This window comes from Chanodichthys erythropterus, chromosome 24 (genome assembly GCF_024489055.1).
Source record: "Chanodichthys erythropterus isolate Z2021 chromosome 24, ASM2448905v1, whole genome shotgun sequence".
NCBI lineage: Eukaryota > Metazoa > Chordata > Actinopteri > Cypriniformes > Xenocyprididae > Chanodichthys > Chanodichthys erythropterus.
This window is the reverse complement of record NC_090244.1, coordinates 29,490,604-29,510,672: the sequence shown is the minus strand read 5'-3', so window position 1 is coordinate 29,510,672 and position 20,069 is coordinate 29,490,604. Positions and strand designations below refer to the sequence as shown.

Below are 20,069 nucleotides of genomic sequence, written 5' to 3'. Positions count from 1 at the left end.
GAGGATCGCGGTACAGATCCAGACACACTGGACACATCCCCAGGTAACAATGTTATGTTTCCAAACGTTCTGTTTTGGTTGTGGGAACGGTGATTTGAAATCACTCATCAATTGTTAGCATAACGTTCTTACAATGTTCTTTTGACCTACATTTTATTAACGATACAACATTCTAGGAATGTTGATTTGTAATGTTCCAAGAATGTTAAAATGTCCAAATTCTTTAACCCTTAAACATGCAAGAAAGGAAAATGATCAGCAAAAAATAATTTCATGTCATTTTTTATATCATCTGGATTTAAGTAAAACATATTCAAAGGGATTTTTGAAATATTTGATGTACTTTGGATTTTATGAGTTGTATCTTCTGAGACATGGGTATAAAATCAGGATTATCCACAGTATTGACAATGAATGGTGTCTCAATGTGAACTGGGCTCCCTGTACTGGTCAATAATAAATAAATGTGCCAATGTTAATATTCACTTGTAAAACTGAAATTATGATGTTTAGTTAACTACATCTTTGCAATTTTAACTAGATATTTTCTTGCAGAGTTTCACGCCGCTCATTTTATGGTAGAACAGGGGTGTCCAACCCTGCGGCTGGAGGGCTACTGTCCTGCAGAGTTTAACTCCAACCCGGATCAAACACACCATTTAGGTTGACAGATGTTTCAGTTATTTAGGTATGTTTGTAAGACTGTCCAGTTGGTTTGTTTGTGTGTGTCTAGTGTGAATGTGTGGTTGTATGTATACATGTCCAGTTGGGCTGTTTGTTAATTGCTTGGCTCAAGAGTAATAATCACCTTTAATTAAAACATTAGTGTCTATCTTCTGTATGATTTCACATGAGTCTCTTCAGACCTTACTGTACATGAATTATGAGTTTCAAGAACTTCTGATTGAGGCTGTGTGTGTCCTCCTAATTGAACTATTTTGCATAAATTGAACACAGAAATAAAAATAAATAAATAAATAAATAAATAAAAAAAGTATAAATATCAAAAACAAATAACATTTTTTTTTTTTTCTTAGTCTTATTAACGTCAAACAATAAGTGCAACTTTAATCAAGGTACTCTCTCAATATACAAAGCGCAAACAGACCAGAGCTAAGAGGTGGTTACAACAGCCTAAGATAGGTTTGATATTGGGAGACATGCTATTTTATGTATTTTGCTATTGTTTGTATTTTGCTATTTTATGTATTTTGCGTGCATCAGGGAGCTTGTGTTTTACTTTCGCTTTGAAATTCAAAAGCGGTGGTGCTGAGACATTTATCAGACGCTTAGGCACTCAGACACTCAGTTGGGCAATACTGTGATCAGTGATCTTGCCTTACTCTTGTCACATGATCAGAGAACTGTGATTCCTGCTGCACTGTGTGCGACTCTGCAGCTTGTGCTGGATGAGCAGAGCAGATGTTTACAATAGTTTACAACTGAAGCAACTCAACTAGAAATCTTGTTACACCCCTAGTGCAGGAACATTATTCCAACCATAAAATAACATTTAACATTAGAGAATGTGAACATTTTACCGTTCTTGGACCGTTACAAATCAACATTCCTAGAATATTGTAGTATTAAAGGTGCTAACGAGGATGTTTTGTTTTATACATTTTTGCAATATTACTTGAAACTGTCTTTACTAACTGATAAAAGACTATTTATTAGGTGCACTGAAAGGAATAATATTAATATACATCATCTGTGCACGAGGTAGGGCCTTAAAAACATCAGCCAATCGTTTACGCGATCATTGTGTAAACAATTGGCCCTCTGGCTTGTCAATCACTGCCATGACGATCCATGTGAGAGATGCGCGGCTGCGCGCTCCAGTAACTTTCCACACTCCACAGGCGCCACATGCAATGTTTTTGTCAGGAGACAGGAGTAACAACTGCAGATTATGAGTTACCTGCGGTGAGTCCGACATAATGAATCCACTAAGTGTGTGCGCGGCTTTAATTCGCGCAGATACTTAACGAGTGTAAGGCCGATTATGAATGTAAATTGATACTTATGACTGATCGCGCTCAAACGCGTCCAGTCAGAGCCAGTTGCTTTCAGTCTGCGATTACAGTCGGTGTTCAAATTCCATGTGAAAGTATATAAATATACTTCAGGAGCAGGAAACAATCGCTGTATGTTGAGCACAGTCTTATGCCTCTTTCCACTGAGCGGTACGGTACGGTACGGTTCGGTACGCATTTTTTTCCGTTTCCACTGTCAAAAGTTGTGAATGGTACCCTAATTCCGAACCGTACCGTACCACTTTTTTGGGACCTTTTCGAAGGGGTACCAAGCACAATAGTATCGTACCAACAGGGTGGAGCTACACTCTGCAGAACATTGATTGGTTGACGGAGAATCATCACTTGCGCGTGCAAAGGGGATGATAAGAGCATGGATAAGAGGCGCGGGCGCCATTTCTAAAAGTTTACGGTTGCAACACAAATGTCGGTGCGAAGTGAAGCTTGGTCGACCCAGGAAGTGCAGACCTTCCTGGGTATCATCAGCGAAGAAAGGGTGCAAAGGGAACTCGATGGCATGGTGAGAAACGAAAAAGTGTTCCAGTATGTTTCTGAGAGGATGGCTGAAGAGGGGTTCCAGCGGACGCCCGAGCAGTGCCGCGTTAAATGCAAGAAGCTGCGGAGCGAATACCGTAAGGTGAAAGACCACAACAGTCGGAGTGGCGTAAACAGAAAGAACTGGAAATGGTTCGATATGTTGGACGCTATCTATGGACACAGACCCGCGAATTTGGGAAGAGGAGGCGGCGTCGATACGGCCACGTCTCTGCTGGAGTCAATGATGGAGTCTGCCGGTAAGTTCTTATAGTTGTAAAATAAAGTATACAAAGATCACGGGAAAGCTCGCATTCAGTGTACAACTTTAGAGCAAGCCTTTTGTTTGTTAGTTGTTTGCTAGCCAGTGCGGTAGCATCCAATTTTTTGCAAGCTAAGAAGCTAGTTTATTAGCCAGTGGTGGACGAAGTACAAACCCAGTAACTTTACTTGTGTAAAAGTACAGATAACTTAATGAAACAGTACTCCTGCAAGTTTTTTAAACATTTACTTGAGAAAGATTACAAGTACTTCATTTGGTATGCATTTAAATACTAAAAGTACTGATCGATGAACGTCAATTTATAATTTATGCAATTTTATGTACATCCTACTGCTCAAAATAGCTATTAATGATACAGTAATGCTGATATTAAAGATACAGCTTAAAGGTGCTATAGAGGATGTTTTGTTTTATACATTGTTGCAATATTACTTGAAACTGTCTTTACTATCAGATAAAAGACTTTATTAGGTGCACTGAAAGGAATATATTAATATACATCATCTGTGCATGAGGTAGGGCCTTAAAAACATAAGGCAGTCGTTTATGTGATGATCACATAAACGATTGGCCCTCTGGCTTAACGATTGGCCCTCATGTCTCTCACAAGGAACGTAATGGAAGTGATTGACATGTTGTATGTAACTATGTTGTATGTTCTGTGTTTATCTTGAACCTATTATTGCAGTTTGTGTAATTAAGGTGACTTGTAACTTTTCAGCTGAGGATCCTATCAGTCAGAAGGAAACCACAGAGGGACTGTCCACCTTTGAGAACTTGCCTGCAACTTCGAGTTCGCTTGCAAGTACACCGACACCACCAGAATCGATGCCATCGCCTGCGAGAGCACCCCGTTGGGGGGTCGATAGTAATACACTAATCTGGACATTGCATTGTACTGCTATAAATGTCTCCCCCCTACATATATCTTCATAACTTACCATGTTTTGCTCAAATCACAAGGATTAATATGCTTCACTAAACAGCCAACATTGCTGTCTGTTTTGCATTCCAGGCAAGAGAAAAAGGGGTCAGCAGGATGTTGCTGCAGCCCTGTTGGAGATGCAGGCCGCTGATGAGAGGCAGCAGGACTGGCAAGAGAGGATGGAGGAGCGTCGTGACCGACGCTTTGAGTTGATGCTGGAGGAGGCCCGTGAGGCAAGGCGGCATGAGGCCGAACTCACCCGGCAACACATGGAGCAGACTGAAAGCTTCAATCAGGCCTTCCTCAGCACACTTGTCAGCTGGTGCAGGTGTTGAGCAGCAGCAGCCGTGATCCTGTGCCTCCATCCAGCCACTAGTTGTTGTTACACAGCTCATTGTTTTGTAGCACTTGTTTTACTTTTTTCAAATTAAATAATTTTTAATTGAACACGTCATGTGTTCTCACAGGCTTCTTCCCGTACCCATTCTACGAATTGATGTCATTCGCTAAACGTTACTGACGTCAGGTGTTAGTTGTTCATGTCTTTCTTTCTTTCTTTCAGGTGTAAGATGTTCATGTCTTTCTTTCTTCAATCAAAAAGAAATGAAGGTTTTTGATGAAAACATTCCAGGATTATTCTCCTATCAAAAACTTTAATTTCTTTTTGACTGAAGAAAGACATGAACAACTTGGATGACATGGGGGTGAATAAATTATCAGGAAATTTTATTTGAAAGTGAACTAATCCTTTGACGATGCCAGAGTGTATGGACCTTTTGTTTGCTGTCTTGATAATCACCATTTGGGAGATTATGCTTTACCTTGAATATACAATATTTTCTTACAATAGTTGTTAATGTTACTTTACATTTACAATAGCTGATCTTCAAAGATTTTACTCCATACTCAAATATGATTTTTAAAGTAACGTAGTGCAAGCAAAATCTGAATTAGCAGGGTAAAAGTAAAAATGATTTATTTGTGTCCATTACAAAAACAAAACATAACAAAACATAACCTAGCATTTGAACAAAACATAACCTAGCATTTGAACAAAACATAACCTAGCATTTGAACAAAACATAACCTAGCATTTACACTGTGCCTTTGCTACAAAAAAAAAAAAAAAAAAACTGTTCAAATACCGCATCAGACCCTCTCGTACATCTCTGCCCTCCTCTTCTGCATCCTGTGCCAGTGCCACCACAGGCTCTGCTGCTACAGGTGTATCCCATTCATGTTGGTAATCCTCTCCATGACTTTCACAAAGATTGTGCAGAGCACAACAGGTCAACACCATGGATTTCACCAGTTCAACATCACTGTCATTCCTCTTCATAAGGCACCGCCACCTGCCCTTAAGCCTCCCAAAAGCATTTTCTACCAGCACCCGAGCCCTGCAGACTTTCTTGTTGTAGGTCAATTGTTCTGCTGTCAGTCGGCCATTGTCAGGAAATGGTTTTAGGAGCCAATTCTGCAAAGGATAGGCAGAGTCTCCCAGCACATAATAGCCAGCATTCACACCACTGATGTTCCTGGTGCAAGCTGGGTAAAGGCATCCACGCTCCACTAACTCCCACAATGTGGACAGTCTCAGGACACGAGCATCATGCAAACTCCCAGCCATTCCTGCATATACACTCCAAAACAATCCTTTTCCATCTACAACTCCTTGCAGGATGATGGAATGCCAGCCTTTTCTGTTGAAGTAATCGCAGTGGTACTCCTTTGGGGCAATAATGGGTATGTGACACCCATCAATGGCACCAACACACAGCTGAAGTCCCCATCGATTCTCAAAGTAGGCTGCCATTTCTTTAAGCTTCTGCTGGTCAGGGAAACAAATCTGTTCTGGAACTAACAAAGTGCAGGCGGCCTCACAGAATTCCTGCACACACCGACACACTGTTGTTTTGCTGACACCAAAAAGATGGCCAATGCTTCTGTAGTCGCTGTTGGTTGCCAGCTTCCATAGTGCGATGGCAACTCTTTTCTTCAGGGGAATGCACACTCTGAAGTTTGTATCCTGTTTTTCCATTGCTGGACACAACTTGGTACAAAGGCACAGAAATGTTTCTTCAGACATCCTGAAGTTGTGCACCCACTGTGTTGGTGTGAATCCTGGAACAATCACATCCCACCATTCATCTGATCGGTTGAAAGTCCAAATGGTTGGTCTGCGGCGCCGATTTTGCAACAGATTGATCATCTGAAAACACATAGCAAACATAATGTCATACACACTGTAGCAGTGAAGGAGGGTGTGTTCAGGTCCTTTAAATAAATGCAACTACCAGGTGGCTGAAACACTACCACATAAAGTCTACAGGAAATTACAACATTGAAAGTGTTACCTTGGACAAAATAGAAGATATAATTTCATAAAATATCCAATATACTCCACAAAACAGGCCAATTTGGTGTTATTGAAGCACAAAGAAACAATAAGTTAACTAGTCTACAGACAGAATATAGCAATTACAGGCAGTTATATATTTTAGCAATTACAGACAGTAACGTTACATACAATGTCAAAACCCACAACTAGCATTGCTTGAAATAATATATGTAGCATGCAGACTTCATGTGAGGGATTTATGATGTCAAGATACTGCAAAGTGCTTTTTAAGTAGACTGTAGGGTTCCTTAATTCATAAAAAGATACGTTAGCACATGTCAGACGAATAACATTGTAACACAGGACATAACTAAGTTAGCTTAGCTTAGCTTACCCTCCTGTGCCGTCGTTTTTGCCTGGCCTTTTCTTGACTTGCGAGGTTGTCCGTCTCGTCCCAGCTCCATACCATTTCCCTGATTTTCCTGTATTTTTCGGCTGTGTTTTTCCTCGCAGCCTTCAGCCTTTGCTCAAACAAACCTTGTCTCCTTCTTGTGACAAACAGCCACATACCAAGAAGCAAGAACAAAATCTGCGCTATTTCCTCCATTGTTGTTCGCTATGTAGCTTTCTTCTTCGCGCGAGAATTTTGTCGATCGCTACGTTCCAGCTTCACCACGCCTATCAAGTAAGGGTACTGTTGGCGGTGGAAACGCAAGCCTGATCAGGGTGTACCGTTCCGAACCGTACCGAACTGTACCGAACCAAACCGTACCACTCAGTGGAAACGAGGCATTAGAATGTTTTAGCTAGTCGTTAAATGTGTGCCCGGCTTAATAACACAGCGAATGCCGGTGGTAAACACTCATGTTCCAATACTCGTGCACGAGTTTTGGGAGGCGTTCCCTCTAAATGAGCTGTGAAGGAGGGGGGTTGTTCTTACCCATGCGCTCATTTCAAAAACTCAGTCGACAAAAAGAACCTTTAGCACCTTTAATAAAATGAAGGTCAAAAGAACATTGCAGGAATGTTATGCTAACCTTAAGATTCACAACCAAAACACAACATTTGGAAACATAACTTTGTTACCTGGGGATGTGGCCAGTGTGTCTGGATCTGTACCGTGATCCTCACCTGCTGCCATAAGTTATTACTAACTTCTTTACAAACATTTTTTTTTATTTTTTAAATGGATTTTCTTGTGGATGAGATGGAGCAGATAGTAAAAGAAAAACATCATCAAGTGTCCAGCATGCATGTGGTCTTTCAGTTTGGTTAAACCGTTCTCATGTGTGCTGGACACTTGATTTTCTTTCTCTATCTGCTGCATCTCATCCATGAACAACCTCTTTAACCCTTGTGCGGAAATCAAAACCCTTTGCCTAATTTGGTGTTCAGGTCAAAAATTATGACCTTTTAAAATTGTTTGCAACTCTCTCAGTACACTTTATTATCTCTAAATATTGGATTCAATCTTTTTTGTCAGCTTGTTTTCTTTCGATTAGCACAGGTTTTGTTTTGTTTTTGGATCTGGCTGATTGCAGGCCTCATTACTCTGAACTCATGCACCTCAATTGTTGACTGAAAAAAAAAAAAAAAAAATTAAGGGTAATTTTGGCAAAATTGAATTAAATTTTAATATATTCTTTAAAATGGTTCACACTAGTGTGCTTTAATGTGCAACTTGTTTTGAAATTATTTTATTTGGTACAAAATGGCACTAAGTCACACTTGTGGTGGTCAAAAATGACGGGCTTTTTAAAAAATGTTTTTAAACCTCTCAATATGCCATATTTTCACCAATATTTGACAACTTGATTTATTTCATTAAGCATCATAATAGCTGATCCAGTAGAGTGACATCGGTGTAATATTCAGTTCTCATTATTGTCCTTCAGTCTTAAATGCTTCAGTCACCATCATTTGACAGATCACTTGAAAGATACTTTAATAAACATTTTCAGACAGCTGCAGGGCATTAGTCCATAATAAACTGACAATGAGAAATCCAAAGACTGAAAGATTTTTCAGAATTTATTGTAAAAACACCCTCCTGGCAAGAGAATTTCACTAAAATAATGATTATTACTATGAATCAGAAGTCAACTTAACTAGGCCCAAAATGCTCCAGTCTACAGTAATGAACCTTATAATCACATGATTTGTAAATGCATATAGTAAACTTGATCCCCATTAATATGCAGATTTCTGATGATGGAGCAACAGTTACTAATGAGATCAAGTATTGAAGTGTTTTAACAGCAATAAAAGTACAAGATTTGTAACTTATGAACATTTGAGAGCTGAAATTGAGATTTCATCTGTGTATTTAAATTAATTTGTCCAACAATGAAAACCTTTTCTTTATCCACATCATTCCAAACCCCCATGGTTTACCTGGATTTACAGAAGGGAATAAAATACAAAAAAAAAAAAAAAAAAATCTGAGTTACTGTTACTGAACGACGAACGAAAGCTACAGCCTTGTATTAGACTCGGATAAAATTTCATAAAATACTTTAGAAAATCCACTTATTAAACTCAATTGCTCGATAATTGATATTTAGTTCTACAAACAGAAGCTCTTTAAGGAAAAGTTGGGTGGCTCTTAAAAGAGCCTTTGGGTCGCTGAGAGTCTCGGTTGAATCTCTACTTGGAGCTGGTGTACTTGGTGACGGCCTTGGTGCCCTCGGACACGGCGTGTTTAGCCAGCTCTCCGGGCAGCAGCAGACGCACGGCGGTCTGGATCTCTCTAGAAGTGATGGTGGAGCGCTTGTTGTAGTGAGCGAGACGAGACGACTCACCGGCGATGCGCTCGAAGATGTCGTTGACGAAAGAGTTCATGATGCCCATCGCCTTGGAAGAGATGCCGGTGTCAGGATGAACCTGCTTCAGGACTTTGTAGACGTAGATAGCGTAGCTCTCCTTCCTGGACTTTCTGCGCTTCTTTCCTCCCTTACCGGCGGTCTTCGTGACGGCCTTCTTGGAGCCCTTCTTAGGCGCGGACTTTGCTGGTTCAGGCATGATGCTTTTTGAAAACAAACTTCACAAAGCAATGTGAGATCAGAAGCAACACAGAGATATTTATTCACCGCCCTATGCTAATTTACAAAGAGATACAATAACTATCTGATTGTCTCTTTTAATAGGCCAAACCCATAAACTCGTATTTCATTGGATAACTCAAAGCGTCACGAGCGGAATGAGGGCCAATCACATTCGCCGCCGCCAACCGCTCAAAGTTTGAACTACACCCTGACTGTTTCCTTTGTTTCGTTTCCCGCTCTTTTTATTAATAGTTTGAGAAAATAAGCGATTCTGGACAAATATTGTGAAACATGAGATTTTAAAAGCCCTTTAGACCCATTGAGGGAGTGTTGGAGGAAAGAGACCATTATCAGTCAGACATCCTTTAAAAGCAGTTTTTCCTCGGGACTTCATTGATTCATGAAACTGTTGAAACTACACGAATAAATAAACAAAAGCCCATTTGTGTAAAACAAATACCAGTTTCGTTAATGTTTTCTGTATTTTCATCTCTAACTTTAGTCCCATTCTGATCTGAAGTTAGACTGTTAAAGTATAATATTACAAAAGGTCTTTGTGCGCCACTTAAACCAACATATTCTGTGTATCATCATTAAAAAGAACTAAAAGAAAAGTTATTACTAATCCCGATATTTTACTGTGAAATAGTTTATATTTAGTAACATTTTCCCTGAATCCAAGAAACAAAGCATTTTATCAACAACATTTCTATATGGCTCTTTATGTGAGAGAGTGGGTGGCTCTGAAAAGAGCCGTTGGGTTGGTATAGTTGTTCCTGATTTGAGAAGTTTATCCTCCGAAGCCGTACAGAGTGCGTCCCTGTCGCTTCAGCGCGTACACAACATCCATGGCGGTCACGGTCTTTCTCTTGGCGTGCTCGGTGTAGGTGACGGCATCGCGGATGACGTTCTCCAGAAACACCTTCAACACTCCGCGGGTCTCCTCGTAGATCAGACCGGAGATGCGCTTGACACCGCCACGGCGAGCGAGACGACGGATGGCAGGTTTGGTGATTCCCTGGATGTTATCGCGCAGAACTTTACGGTGACGCTTGGCGCCTCCTTTTCCAAGTCCTTTACCGCCTTTGCCTCTTCCAGACATGTTTAACACAGCTCTATCAAGCGATGATAAAGAATAGTAGACGAGCGTCAGTAGGAGGACTTTTACATTTGCTTACAGGACCTGAGAGAAACCAGCACCGCGTCACAAGGTTCAACACGCCCCTCCCTTCAATATAGTTCGAGCACAAAACACTGTGATTTCACCCTAACACTGATCTAATGAGGCCTGTGCTTTAATATTAAAAATCAAGTTTTAGAAGTCATTGATAACACTTTATTTTAGAGACTTTTCACTAGTTTCTTATTATCAGACATATTACTAGACTATTGACTGTTTATTAGTACTTATTAAGCACATATTAATGTCTTATTCTACATTCTTAATTAAACCCAATACCTAAACTTAACAACTACCTTACTAACTATTAAGCAGTGAATTAGGAGTTTATTGAGGAAAAAGGTATAGTTAATAGTTTATATGTTCCATAAATTGTGTTACTGAATCATTTGAATATTATAAGATTGTCATATCATATACAGAGATACTGAATGACAATGAAATGTGACAGTTTAGTATATTTATTAGACAGTTCAGATATATGTGCAGAATATAAATGATTTCAGGCCTCTGAGATTTAAACTGTAGGTCATCAAAAACACTATAGCATTTACTATAAATTACTATAGTATTTCTTTCAGGTAGAACATTTGATAACTGGATGAGCTCAAAAATGATGTGATCAAACCAGCTGTGGGAAATATAAGACAGCTCAGAGTGAACAGGAGCATTGAATGATGATACGAGCAATGGATGGAAACAATCTGAGAGGAAGAGGAGGAAGAGGATGTGAGACGAGGAAGAGGATGAACCCAACACACAGATGTGATGCTGAGGCAGAATGAATTTTGCAGTTGCACAACTTTTTTGAGTGTACTGCAAAATATGTTTCATTTAGAGGTTTTTTTTTTTGGCAGTGGTCTCAAAGTCAATTCCTGGAGGGCCACAGCTCTGCACAGTTTTGCTCCAACTCTAATCAAACACACCTGATCCAGCTAATCAAGGTCTTCAGAGGGCTGTTTCATAAAAGATGCTAAGAAAAGCGAGGATTAAACTCCAAAACCTGACTTGAATTAACCTAACAAATGAGTTGGGGCTAAAACGGTTTCATAAAAGGTAATTGAAGTTCACGCAGTCCCGCTAATTCGATCCAGGTTCACCTAGTCAAGATAATTTCGCGTGCACCGTTTTTTTAAGCAGCCCTAGAGGTCGATCATGGATCAAATCGATCCACCATAGGAAACGGCATACATTTTGTGTTATTTTATGCATTTGAGACATGGGCTGCGTTCCACTCCAGTTTTAGACACGGACTCGCGAACTTCCCTACACACTTCCCCTCGGGGGAATCCCTGCCGCCATTTTGAAGTGCGTTCCACTTCGTGAAGTGGGCGAGGGAAGTTTACATGGACAGACCCTCGCTCCCTCGATTTTAACCGAGGGAGCGAGTCTACTTCACATGTACACTTCAGGCAGATCCATAACCCACAATGCAACACGATTATGACGTCAGTGCATATCACGTTTAATTTACTCCACCACAAACAATTCTATGATATATTAATTATTGTTTTAAACATTTAAAACACACATCTATACATATAGAATGCTGTATTAAACAAATTTGTAAGGGGAAAAAATAAATAATAAATCAGCTCCATAGCGGATATCAAGTGATCAAGGGCTTAGGACGTTCCAGTTCAGCCCATTGCAAAGGTTCCGCCAGAAGTGGGCACTCGTGCAACGTAAGCAATGACGTACATCCGAGTCAACGAGACCGAGGGAAGTTAGCGAGGGAAGGGCATTTAAAAACCGAACTGGAACGCAGCCATGGTGTTTTCCTCAGTGAATAACTTACTTTTCACAAGTTTATTCTCCATCTGTAAATGTTAAAAAGGCATGCAAATATTTCCATTTTGCGGCTAAACTTCACAGTGAACGAGCGCTGCTGTGCACATGCGCGCTAAACAGACGGAATGCAATAGAAGCAATAATTCTAAAATATACATTTCGCTAAAATATTTGATGTTGGACATTAAATGTGCCTTATGTACAAGCTTAAACCTGCAAGTAAGTGTATGTTTTTATGATAGTAACTGTAAATGGACTATTGTAATGTAGTAAATCAATATACTTTGGGACAATGAGTTTAGATTCATCTTACCAATTAAAATTTAGTCTGTGCATATTAATTTGAATTTTTAATTTTGTGATCTTAATTTCTGCTCTTCTAATATCCATAAAGAGTACTACTGCCAAACAAAACCTGAGAGAAATGTAAAAAAAGCAATCGAATTAAAATATTGGGCACAAAACATTTAGCCAGTACCAGTAAAGTTTTTACACACACACACACACACACACACACACACACACATTATATATATATATATATATATATATATATATATATATATATATATATATATATATATATATATATATATATATATGGAATTCAGGTTGATTGGGACCATAGACTGTAAAAAAATATGGACGTAGTGTCCGTGACGTCACCCATAGAGTTCTGAACAGCAGTTTTGACGCCTAAATGAGGCCGCGGCCATCTTAGCTGCGCGTCACCGCACGTCACTCCCGGATAACTGAAAATGGGCAAAGAGGCGGGGAGGTGGTTTGAGCTGATGTGATTGGTTGCTGAAACCACGCCCCGCCTAGCTCGACGTGACCATGTTAGCAAGCAAAGGAGCTATCTATCTAGATCTAGATACGATCTAAATTATTAATGAACATAAGTTTTATCATCAGAAAGTTCTAAAGGTTTACTGTCAATCTACAGTGTTTCTTTAAGATATAACGTTAGATGCTCCAAGTAGTGTTGGTTGTGCAAATAACAACATGGAAAATCAAATGGGACTTCATACCTTTATAATAGAGATCGCGAGATGAATCCAATCTGTGGCACTTGGGTAAAATATAATTGTCCATTGCAAAAAAAAAAAAAAAAAAACATTTCACATTTCTTCTGAATGATCTGCTCTCTGTCATCGTTCTTCAAGAAAGGATGCAATCTGAGCAGCCTTTATTTTGTAAAACTGTATATGATCGTATCTAACAAACAAATGAGCCCGTGTCCAAAGTATATTTTTTTCAAAATAGTGCAGCAGTTTTAGTTATAATATCCAAGCAGTGCTGTCAGAGTTGTATATCCTCCTGTTATTGTCATTGTAGTAAATCTCGCAATCAAAACTTTCAGCCAATGCCACGATCCAACAACGTGTGTTCTGTGTCTCTTCCCCATGCACGCACACAGATACACACATCAGTCTCGAATATTATGCAGCAAGCCATATTTTATAATTGTATAAAATAATCGAGAAAAAAAAGCACAAAAACGGCTGAGATGCCAAATTCAGCGGCAGCTGAGGTAACATGACGGCTCACAGACAGCAGCGCACTCTACCTGTCACTCAAGTGACCACGCCCTTAATTATGCAGAACTTTAAGGCTTAATATAATTTAAACGGATAAGTTATAAAAAAAATTCACCCCCCTCAGAGTTGTCATGAAGGGCAAAAATAGCAGTATAGACCAAAACCACAATTTGAACCAACTTGTAAACATGTTTTTTTCTGCTATAAACTTGGCCAATTTAACATGGGACTCTATGAGATTCTGCTCTCTTTTGGAGCCTGTCCCTAGCGGCCAGTCGATGAATCGCAGTTTAAGTCACTTCCGTATTGGCTTCACGAGAGAAAGGGGGAGGTTGCCGCATGATTGGGACACTTTTTCCCAGTCATTTCAATAGCAAAAAGTGTCCCAATCAACCTGAATTCCATATATGGGTCAATATATAATTGAGGGAGTTTTCATGTCCATGAGATTTATCTCGCAAACATGATTATTAAAATAAAATTTTAAAAGTCTTCAGTGTTCTTCATGATCTTGTCTTTACAAATTTCATAGTTAATTATTATGGAAATAATCATATATTTATAAAAATTTACTAGATATCCCTAAAATGTCAACTAAATAACCGTCCGAAATGAATTACAACCACAATCTCATTACCTAAAAAAACATTTAAAAAACTTATTTAAAAACAGTTTTAATTATATTATTTACATTAAGTTGAAGTAATTGTGAACAATGTGTCTTTTTGGGCAATATGTCACATTTTCAATAGAAATTGACAAATTGAATATATGTCCGAGAAGTCGCTGTCATCTAAGTTACCCATAGCAAATACACCCCTCAAGGAAGAGTGTGTTTTCCAAATCACATGACCTGCTCCACATGATGTCATTTCCTCCTGAAAAGAAAACTAGCAAGACTCCAAGGTATGTTCTCCCTCCACATTTTCAGTTATTTCACCTAAAGTAGTGCTTAGGGCAAATGTGTACTTATCATATGTCAACAATGTTACTACAATGAATTCATAAATAACTTTGAATTTCAATTCAACTCAGTTGTACATATACTATTTAGAAGAACCTCTCCGTAAAATGCCATGTGGTGTCTGGTGCTAGGCAACCATTTTGATTTTATCCCTAAAAACAACAAAAATGTCAACTAAGTTACCAGTCACCTATGTTACTCTGCAAAGGTAACTTAGTTGACCAAGAGTAACATAGTTGACATTCATGACATGTTCTTATAGTTTTCAGGAGTTCATTTAATATTCTAATTGTACAGTAACTATAAAATACTTTGCAATAAATATTATAAAAGTAAACTTGTTTTCAGGCAAATGCCACGATTATCTGCTGCAGAAAAGATGTGCTCAGGTTGATTCCTGCCCCACAGCACGTGACAGCATGTCATGTTGAAATAAAAAGAGATGTGTGGGAAGATATTGCCAAATCATATCTTACAGTTTTTCTCCATTGGTTTGGCTCATTTCTTGAAACAGAAATTACATTCTCAAAACTACATGGACAAACCTCTAAACCACTTGGCAATTGTTCACAACAGAATTGAATTTCTCATTCATTTTGCAAATTGCAAATGTCTAAGTACATGTCTCAATGTCTCACTACATCTTTGCAAATGATTAAGTACAGGTAGCCTACATTTAGCACAATTTCCAAGTGAATAGATCTTGTTGATCTAAACTGATTGTCGATTCTCAGTCTAATGGTTGTTTGCTCCAAAACGTGTCAGCGTCATTTCATTGTATAAGTCATCACACGCACAATAGTTTGTTCAATTGTCAAAATTAGTCAAGAACATAATACCATGAATACCATATATGAATCCTTGGAACATTTGATAAATTATTACAGCAATTGACAGTCAGGTGAAACTAGAACTTGACTAAAATGTAACATGTAAGTCAGTTACTGGTTGTCCATCATTATAACTTTTTTACAATTAAGCAGTTGTTCCCAAACTTGTTTGGCTTCAGTACCCACTTTACCTCACTTGTGTATCCAGGTAATCCAGGTATGAAAGTATTTGACTTATCTGACTTCAACATTTTGCCTAAAAACTGCAGCTTACTGTATGATGCAATTATCATTATAATCCTTATTTTGAAGAATATAACATACAATAAGAAAAAGGGTCAAAGAGCTGCAATTAGTGCCTCCCATGTAAATGTAATACTGTGGGTTTTACTGTAACATTTCAGTAAGTCTAGTCATTGATGATTTTCCCCCTCCCCTTTCTGTCAAATACCCCCTGTAGTACCTCTGCATAGGGCTACATGTACCCCAGGTTTGGAACCACTGGAGTAGTGGCCAGTAGTATAATGAAGTTGTGGAGAACATAGAACATTCCTATGTAATTGTCTGTAATGTAGTGTATGACTCTTCTGTATGACTGATTTGATGTTTTCTTTTTTTACGCTATTGTAGAGAATAATGGCATTGGAAGGAAACGAGCGACCAGTGAAGAACTGTTAGTTGTGAAACTCCAGCTTTATTTACAGCACTATAGGCTGCATATAATTTTCATTATTTTTTGTTTGTGTGTTTATATTACAGTATATTATGCTGTATACATTTTCCTTTTACTCTGATGTATGGAAGTTACTTTATGTGTGTGAATGATAATGGTTACAATTTCCTTGGCAGTATGAGTGCAATATATGATGTCAAACCTTGGAGGCTACTCTTACCCTAAAATCCTGTCTTTTTTCAGTTTTACACACAATTGTATTCCGTTAGCTAGACAAAAACTGTACAGTAACCATTGTCAGTGAAGGACTGGACTAAGACTGAAAGGTGGACATGAGGGATATTTGCCATAGTGACAAAACATCTAAACATTTTGACTTGCAGTGCTTACACAATGCCAAAGGAACTAAGCATTTTGGGGGCACTGACTGTTTAAATGAGAAGGAAATTTAGTTTTGACACAAACAGTTTAAACTGATGTGCGTCTGTATTTCTCCTTTATGTCATGAAATATTCAACAGGTCTTGATTAAATGCAATAAAAGATTAGCTAACATATAATAATTGATATAGTTTAGGATTGTGTTTGTTAAATACATCATCCTACTTTGTCATGTCCAGTCAACTATGTTACTTTTGTCAACTATGATACTGGGCTGTCAATTAAGTTACCATTATGTTTTTTAAAAAAATATATGTATTTCAATGGTTCCCTAATCTCCAAGTAAATATTTAGAAACTGAGTAGCTGTCAAATATATACCTCAGCATAATTTAATCAAGAAAATTATCATGAATCAAGCAGTTTGGAAACAAAATATACAGACTGGTTACTTCAGTACTTGAAATTTGGGGTTTCAATTGAACAAAATGTGTATTTTCTTAATTAATTGGGTATTTTAATTGAAAAGGTAGGTAAATAGACACATATTCTTCCAAGAGTAATGATTTTTTTAAATGTCTGCCATTTACATAAAGTTAAAACTTATAGGTTTTGTCCGTAACATAGTTGACCAAATAATGAGTAAACTTCTTGTTTTTAAAACTAAATATCTGAAATCAATTATGCCTGAGCTTGGCAATTACTAAAAACAAAATATTTCAGGGATAATTTATCAGGGAAGATAATAATATTTTGTAAATAAATATATTTTTTCCCAGAATTATTCAAACTCAAAATCTCCCACAATTATATATTGACCCATATATATATATATATATATATATAAGAGACCAGAGTATAGATTAAATATGGGCCTTGGAAAAGGCTAGCTGACTTTATTGTGCTTTGACTACAGTGGGTAGTTTCAGTGTGGACAGTAACCATACATGTCACTTCTGCAGGCTGCATCTTACTCTGTCACTCGTTTCATAGCTTTTGCTGGCTCTGAAACACTCACTTGGTATTTCTCCTGCTCTTTGTCTAGCAAAAAAATCACTCATCACTTAATGAAAGCTTACAAATGAAGGCCTGATTGTTTCAGGGGCCTTGTCACAGGTTTATTGATTTTAAATTTCTGTGTTACTTTTACTATATTTTCACACTTAAAACAATGATTTGGTAATCCTCTTGTGCTCTTCTGTGCTAAGAAATAAGTCTCTGACAGTTCTCTCCCAAGTGCTTCCATTGTTGTCAGTATTAAGTCTGAGAATGATTCAGCTGGCTATATAACACTTAATTTTTAAGAAATTACTTCTCTTTAAATGTTTTGTTTCTCATCATACTTACCTTTTAATAAAAAAAGCCTTAAACTTACACCAATACTTTTTTTTTATTAAGCACTATTTAGTAAATGTATATATATATATATATATATATATATATATATATATATATATATATATATATATATATATATTAATAAGGTCAAATAATTGTATGTGAGAGAGTCAGCTGTAATATTGCGTTCCTATTGGTCAGTGTTAGAGAAGCTCAGCTTAGCCTGACAGTTAGCCTGCTCCAGACCAGGCTAGTTTCCCAGCATAAGTTGCCAGAGTAACTGAGTTTGAACTAATTTAAGTTTGTTTTATGAAACAGAATTCGCTGACAACAAGTCTGACTAAGTAAAATAAGCCTGGCTTGTTTTCTAATCTTGTTTTATGAAACAGACCTCTGGATTACTAGAAACTTCCAAACAGGTGTGAGTTGGAGCTAAACTGTGCAGAGCTGTGGCCCTCCAGGAATTGACTTTGAGACCACTGCTTTTTGGGCTTTTGCATTTGAATTACAGTATTTTCACAGTATGCAAGTGCTGAATGTACAGACATTCAATACTATACTAAACTTGAGTGCATATGGTGTACAATATATTCAACCTAGTTAATATACTTTTACATAATTACAAATTTTGTCTACTGTATACAATAAACATTGTGTAACTAGATGCTCTGGATGGTTTTGTTAATAAAGATTAGTTTTTGTTTAATGCAGTGAAAAAAAAAGTGGACAATAGTTTCAAGAAATGTTTTTGCAATTGTGAAAAACTGAAGAACGGGTTTACACTATTAGCTACAAGTTGTATATGTTAATTTAAAAAGTAAACTATTTCTCAGATATTAAAAACTTACGCATATATATATATATATATATATATATATATATATGCATATTTATGCATACATGTTTATTACCATTATATTAATGGCAGTTTTGGAGGTATACCAAAAAACAAATAATATTTATGCATAATTGTATTATTAAATAGTAAATATAGTTTTTGAGGTGTACCAGTTAGTGTTAATACAACTTTCGATTGATAACAAGTGTTAAACTGGAAATGGTCTCGTTCAGTGTATTTTTGGTGGCTCTTAAAAGAGCCTTTGGGGTTTGATGTGGCTGATGCGGGTTTAGGCGCGCTCTCCGCGGATACGGCGGGCCAGCTGGATGTCTTTGGGCATGATGGTGACCCTCTTGGCGTGGATGGCGCACAGGTTGGTGTCCTCAAACAGACCCACCAAATAAGCCTCGCTGGCCTCCTGCAGGGCCATGACAGCGGAGCTCTGGAAGCGCAGATCCGTCTTGAAGTCCTGAGCGATTTCTCGGACCAGCCGCTGGAAGGGCAGTTTGCGGATCAGCAGCTCGGTGGACTTCTGATAACGGCGGATCTCTCGGAGAGCCACGGTCCCGGGCCTGTAACGATGGGGCTTCTTGACGCCGCCGGTGGCCGGAGCGCTCTTACGGGCGGCTTTAGTAGCGAGCTGCTTCCTCGGGGCTTTACCACCGGTGGATTTACGAGCGGTCTGCTTGGTTCTTGCCATTACTGCAGTCAACTTCACTCCGTTCCTGCTTGCGCTGGAAATGCTGCTCTGTGTTACACGCCTGCTTTTAAAGCATTTTACCACCACGTGCTGATAGTGTCGCGAGGATGCAGGCCTCGTGATTGGCTAATATGTGACGTCTGTGCATGACTGTTAGCCAATGACTGCGCGTTTCCTCTTTTTCAAACAAGCAGAGGATTTCCCGCTCAATGTGCTTTGATCGGTTGACTCAGATGACACCTCCATGGGCTTTATACTCACATTGTATTTATTTTATTTATTCTGAAACACTTAATTCCCAGTGGTTGTGCAGATTTTGGATTAGAACAAAAACACATTATGGTCTGTATAAAATCAGTATAAAGTCTAAAATATATAAAGCCGCGTGCGGCCGTGATAATAATTAAAAAAAAACAAAACACCCAGAGTAACAATGACCCATTTCGGTTATATACGCTGATATGTATATTGGTTTTTATTTTGGGTAATCTATCAAAATAATATTCAATACATTATTAGAGCAGGAAAATAAATGTATTTTAATATTTATGGATAAGGGTATGTTGGCGATCCTACACGCCTCCTAACAAACGATCTCTAACAGACACATCAAGGGATCAATCATCATGTGCTCATTCCAAAAAAAAAAAAAAAAAAAAAAAAAAAACCCTACAT

The 20,069-nt window shown here is 38.2% G+C and overlaps 2 protein-coding genes and 1 pseudogene across 2 annotated transcripts; all 3 read right to left on the bottom strand.

The window, feature by feature from the left end:
- Window positions 1–20,069, bottom strand: part of LOC137014841 (transmembrane emp24 domain-containing protein 6-like) — a 124,614-nt pseudogene that overhangs the window by 50,546 nt on the left and 53,999 nt on the right.
- LOC137014555 (histone H2B-like) lies at window positions 8,085–9,373 on the bottom strand. Its single transcript, XM_067378928.1, has one exon. The coding sequence runs from the start codon at window positions 9,135–9,137 to the stop codon at window positions 8,763–8,765; it is 375 nt and encodes a 124-aa protein (XP_067235029.1). The 5' UTR covers window positions 9,138–9,373; the 3' UTR covers window positions 8,085–8,762.
- Window positions 18,940–19,394, bottom strand: LOC137014538 (histone H3). Its single transcript, XM_067378911.1, has one exon. The coding sequence runs from the start codon at window positions 19,392–19,394 to the stop codon at window positions 18,984–18,986; it is 411 nt and encodes a 136-aa protein (XP_067235012.1). The 3' UTR covers window positions 18,940–18,983.

What these genes read in the sequence shown, in the direction of transcription:
- LOC137014538 (XM_067378911.1), bottom strand. Translation starts at nt 19,394, where the DNA reads ATGGCAAGAACCAAGCAGACCGCTCGTAAATCCACCGGTGGTAAAGCC.
- LOC137014555 (XM_067378928.1), bottom strand. Translation starts at nt 9,137, where the DNA reads ATGCCTGAACCAGCAAAGTCCGCGCCTAAGAAGGGCTCCAAGAAGGCC.